The sequence below is a fragment of the Guillardia theta genome (assembly GCF_000315625.1).
Source record: "Guillardia theta CCMP2712 unplaced genomic scaffold GUITHscaffold_23, whole genome shotgun sequence".
Taxonomy (NCBI): domain Eukaryota; class Cryptophyceae; order Pyrenomonadales; family Geminigeraceae; genus Guillardia; species Guillardia theta.
The window spans coordinates 767621-773123 of record NW_005434651.1 but is presented as its reverse complement, the minus strand read 5'-3'; the positions used below and the strand labels follow the sequence as shown (position 1 = coordinate 773123).

At 54.2% G+C, this 5503-nt stretch overlaps 1 protein-coding gene across 1 annotated transcript; it reads right to left on the bottom strand.

Annotated features, from left to right (window-relative positions):
* Positions 1–147: 147 nt before the first annotated feature.
* Positions 148–4374, bottom strand: GUITHDRAFT_106248 (hypothetical protein; the record flags this gene model as incomplete). The annotated part of the gene is made up of 12 exons (XM_005835096.1): positions 148–1566; positions 1701–1770; positions 1832–1872; positions 1924–2025; positions 2282–2410; positions 2474–2553; positions 2886–2946; positions 3172–3344; positions 3396–3673; positions 3775–4010; positions 4050–4118; positions 4225–4374. 12 exons carry the CDS (start codon positions 4372–4374, stop codon positions 148–150), a joined length of 2808 nt encoding a protein of 935 aa, XP_005835153.1.
* Positions 4375–5503: the final 1129 nt, after the last annotated feature.

Below are 5503 nucleotides of genomic sequence, written 5' to 3'. Positions count from 1 at the left end.
GAACGAACTTCCTCCCTCCTTCCTCCTCCCTCCCTACCCCTCCCCCTCCCCCTCCCCCCTCTCCTCCTCCTTCTCCTCCCTTCCTTTCCCTCCAACTCTTTCGCCATCCCCTCTCAACCATTTTTCGTCCTCACAGTTTCGCTCTCCTTACACATCGAAGGTCTTCCTGTTCGCTGACGGTAGAGAGAAAAGTCCCCCGTCCTCCCTCCTCCCGTCGAGCATTTTCCTCGCGTCCTCTCTGCTCCAACCGATTGACTGCAGCACGTCCGAGATCGTCGACGAGAAAGCGAGAGAGAGGTCATGATCGTCCCTGGTCCTCCCTGGAAGCCCTCTTCCAGCTCCTGCTCCAGCTCCTGCTCCTGCTCCTGCTCCACTTGGTCCTGGTCCTGGTCCCCTGTAGCTGAGTCCTGCTCCTGCTGCTCCTGCTGCTCTTCCCCTCCCTCCTCCGATCATCATCAGACGCTTTGCTCCTCCATGCACTGATGCGGCATTTCCCATCTTCCCGTTCGCAAGACTTGAAGGCTTCCGATCCTCGACGCTCTTTGCTCTGCTCAGCAAGCCATCGGTCTGCAGGTCCTCCTTCACTCTCTTCCCCTCCTTCGCGTGCTTCTCCTCCTCGCTCTTTATCAGCAGCTGCTCGATCCTCTCCAGCTTGCTCATCGTCTGCTCCTGCACCAGAGCCATCCTCTCACTCATGCTTTTCATCTCCTCCGACAGCTGCCGTATCCTCCCCTCGCACTTCCCACATTTCTCCTCCGTCTCCTCGCAGCTCTGGGGAGCAGCCGCTGATGCAGCTGGGGCAGGAATACCATGATCGCCCCTGCGGGAGTAGGAGACTTTGGCAGACTGGGAGGACCCTCTGCGACTTGATCCTTTCCTCTCCACTCCCACGGGCAGGCCCGAGGTCCCGTCGAGCTTCGGGAGCTCGACAGGGAGGGAGGAGGAGGAGGAGGAGAAGAGGTTGGTTGTAAGGCTCCACCTCTTGAGCAAGTGACCTCTCTTCTTCCCTCGCTCCTTCTTGCGCTGGATGTTCGCTGCCGCTCGCTCGAGCACGAGCTTGCTGTCCTTCGCGCTGTCTCGGTGCCGGATGTAGTGCACGACCTTGGTTACCATGGCGTAGAACCTCGCCAATCTCGTCACCCGCGCAGCTGAAACTTGCTTCCTTCCCCGCTCTTTGCCATCGTCTTCTTCCTCCCCTTCTCTCTCGTTCCTTCCTCCCTGCTTCTCTCCTTCCCCACCTCCTCCCTCCTCCTTTCCTCCATCCTCTCCTGCCTCCCTCCCCTCTCCTCCCGCCACCTCCTTCCACATGGACTGCTGGCACATGCGGACGTACTGGAGGGTATTGAGCTGCTTCTCAATCTCTAGCTTGAGCTCGGGCGGGTAGGAGTCGAGCACCTGCAGGAAGGAGCTCCTGCTGAGAGTGACGCAGATCACGAACGACATGGCCACGAACTCGCAGGCGACGCCGAAGGAAGTCTTCCAGGTGTTTTCTCCGAGGATGCAATGCTCTCCGAAGAACTCCCGCGGGCCCAGAGTTGAGATGGTCTGACCGTCGGGCAGAGTGACCTGAAGGAAGGGGTGAGAGAGTGGGGAGACGTTGAGCTTGCGAGGAGGATGAGGAGAGGGTAGGGCATTGAAGATCGCAGGAAGGGCGAGTGGGAAGTGAGTGAGAGGTGGGGAGGGAGGGCTCAAAGAAAAACCTTGATGTTTCCATGCTTGATGATGTAGAGTCGATCAGCCGTAGTCCCTTGTGTCGCGATGGGATAGTTCCTGACGAGACACTCGATGAGTAACAGATGGTTGTTTGCAAGCAAACAAGCAAGCTGATCACTTTGGGAAGGTGATAGTCTCCATGTTTGAAAACAAGTCAACCTGTGTGACTGGAGCTCAGTAATCTGCCGGACAGCACTCGCAGCAGCAGACCAGGAAATCCTCACGGTATTTGCTTGAGAGGTGGCACAAGAAGGAAACGCTGTAGAGCATTCCGTTGTGCAGGTGAGATTGAATCGCCCGTCTAAACACCACCTGTGAACGCATGAAGTCAGATGATGATGGTAAACGGGTGTTTGTGACAAGATCCAAAATTCGCATCTAATGACGGTATTTGAGATCAATTAAAACATACATGTTTCGATGCTCCAGGATCATCAAGGGATAAGGACAAGCAATGCGCTGATATCAATCACACGGATTTCTTGATATCAGAACATCTCTCTCTTCAACATGACATCAACACATTTCTCATCATCCGACGCGCTCATTCAGAGCATTCGAGACCCACCGGAATGTTCTCCAGAGCCTCTGCCTTCTTATCCCTCACCACCTGTTGGGAGAAGTCGAACGCTACCCACTTGAGAATCTTGTTGCTGAGGTCGATCGGAACATTCTCCTGATACATGAAGTCCTTGATCTGAACAAGCCGAGTCACGATATCCCTTCCTCTCTCCCTCCCCTCCGACTCGGGTGATCTCACCCGCTGAAGGATGAAGTTCTTGCGTCTGTTGTGCTCGAAAAGATCCTCAATCGTGCTCTGAACTTCCGACAGCAACATACCTGCAAGCTTCCTGTAAGAGGAGAAAGGATGCTGAGGAGGGTGAAACAGATGTCAAGCAGTACGAGAAGAGAAGCGTACGGATCGAGAGAGGGATGAGGGAAGGGGTGGGTGGGTTGTGGACGAGAGCGAGAAAGGCTGTAGAGGAAGGGAAAGAGTGAAGGAGCGAGAACAAGTGTGACTTATTGAGACGGAGAAAGGGAGCCAGAGAAGAGGGAAGAGAAAGAGTGAGGGAGCAAGGAGTAAGAATAAGAGAGGAAGGAGAGGGAGAGGTAGCAAGGAGAAAGAATAAGAGAGGAAGGGGAGGGGGAGGGATTCTGAAAGATTGCATCACCGAAGACAATAACCCCGACGTACATGCACAAGATGGAAAACAATCTCTCCGCACTGTTTTCCTGAGTGAGGGCCAAGTCGTCAAGCACGGCGATGGAGAGCACATGTCAGAAAAGCAGACAACAGATGTCAGCTATATGTCATCAACGATACGCTATCGAGCAGATGAGAATCATGAACTACATCTCATCAACAACATTGCATAAACAACATCTCATCAACGGCATCTCATCAACGGCAGCTCATCAACGGCATCTCCTCTCCAGTCATCGGCCCTCCCTCAGTACCGCGGCAATGTCTCCAAACCCAACGGTAGTGAAGACTGTGGTGACGAAGTACGAGGCAACTATGTAGCGTTGGAAGAGAGAAGGGGCGTCTCCCAGGTTGTTCGATTGGTAGAAGATAGAAAGCTCCTCCTCCCCTGTCGACATCGTCTTGACCAGCCAGAACAAGCACGCGACTGTCGCATGTGCATGAGCACAACATCAACCTCCCGGTGCGAAAGGCTCACCTGAGTGGACAGTGCAACTGATGGCGATCAGCAGACGGAACAGCCTCGTCAGGAACACAGGAATGCGCAGGAGCTTCTCCACGACATCGACAAACTTGACAATCTCCGGAGCTGTCCGGAACAGGCGGAACAACTTGAGCAACCGAAGCAGCCGCAAGATCTGCATCAGTTCTTTGCTGTTGAACTTATCCAAAGAGCTGTTCTCGCTCAACCAGCACACATTCTGCTGCACCAGAAACTGAACTGTGCTGACTGGAATGCTGGTGATGATATCGAGCCTGTCACAAAGAGGAGGAGCGTCAACCTAACACACAGGGACAAACATCAACAAGAACAGAGAAGAGAAACAATCAGACTGGAGCACAATCGTTCTTCTCACGAGAGCTTCGTTGAGATGTAGTGCATTGCCACAGAGAACATGTCGTCGTAGTACACCCCATCGATGTACACCCCGACAAGAAACTGAACCCCTACTTGAACCATGAAGAACACATCGACCGCGATCTGTACAGGCTCAACATCAGGGAGGCACTGAAGAAGCATCGCAAAGGGCCCGACATCGAAGTAGGCGGTTGAAAACCGGTCGCACACAGGATGGTTCCAGTAGAACCCAACCTGACCAGCACACTCAGGTCATGGCGGCGCGAACCTCACCAAGAGCACCTCGACTTGAGTCACCACCAGGATGTAGATGACGAGGATGTTCGACACGACCTTGGTCACCTACACCAGCATCAACCTTCCTCCTCCCTGCCCCCCTCGTCCCTCGTCCCTCCTCCCCGCCCCCCTCGTCCCTCCTCCCTCCTCCCCTGCCCTCAGCTCGGCGTACGTGCATGAACAGGGAGTCGGGGTGGACCAGCCTTGAGCTCTGCCTGCCGATCCCTGCCTTGGACGAGATCCCAAAGAAGGTATAGAGGAAGCCGTCATGCTTCTGATCGTGGAGGGAGTTGAGGATCCAGCTATGGTTGCTGCTGGTCATTCTTGGAGCACAGGTCCCTTGCCTGCGGACTGCCCGTCCCTGGGTTGTTACTGTTATGTCATGAGCGCACAGATCCAAGGACACGTCACGGTGAAGTTGATCTCAATTAGCAAACTTTCAAATGTTTCATGCTACTGGTCCTCGCTCGGTCATTGAGTCCTATTGCTACTCGTTTCCCTCGACCATCTTTGACAATCTACACTGTGAACTCCGTTCCACTGGATACCATCCCCTGCCTCTGCCTCCTCTGCCTCCTCTGCCTCCTCTGCCTCCCCTGCCTCCTCTGCCTCCTCTGTTTGGCTCCAACTCTCTCACTATCTGTCTCACTATCTGCCTCACTTTCTGACTCACATTCCTCTGCCTCCTCCTCTCTGCCTCCTCCTCTCTTCTCCCTCCCTCCCTCCGTCTCCCCCTTCGATGCCACAGCATGGAGTAAAGCCGGTTCGGGCAGTGCAGAAACTGTTTACTTTGCACTCCGACGAGCGATGGGACCCCCTACCCCTTTCCCGACTTCGACCCCTTGCATCCCTCAATGAGGACCCCCCAATATCCAAGTAAATGACCTGAAGTACCCGGTACTTCTGAGGCTTCAAAGAAATGAGGGGTGGTAGACAAGGGGGCCTGATGTTGCCTGGGCTCACTAGTAGACAATAATAGCATTTGAACCCCATGATTATATATAATTATTGAGATTATTCATAATTATATATAATATTGCCCACCACCTCTATGAATTTTCAGAGTTCCCCGGTCACAGGGGTGGGTAGCCTGTGTACATGGGTACCACTGATATGGGAAATAGGGGGTATATTTGATGATAAATAGAGGGGTACTCAAGAAGTTGGTCCTCTGTCCATATCAAGGGGGTCTAATTCAGTGTTCAAAAGGGGGTAGGGGTGGTTGATCCACAAATCTGCGGGGAATGGCGACTGTGGAGGAGAGACTACAGGCAGCGGGCGTGGAGGTACAGGAGGAGGAGGAGGAGGAGGAGGAGGAGGAGGAGGAGGAGGAGGAGGAGGAGGAGGAGGAGGAGGAGGAGGAGGAGGAGGAGGAGGAGGAGGAGGAGGAGGAGGAGGAGGAGGAGGAGGAGGAGGAGGAGGAGGAGGAGGAGGAGGAGGAGGAGACGTAG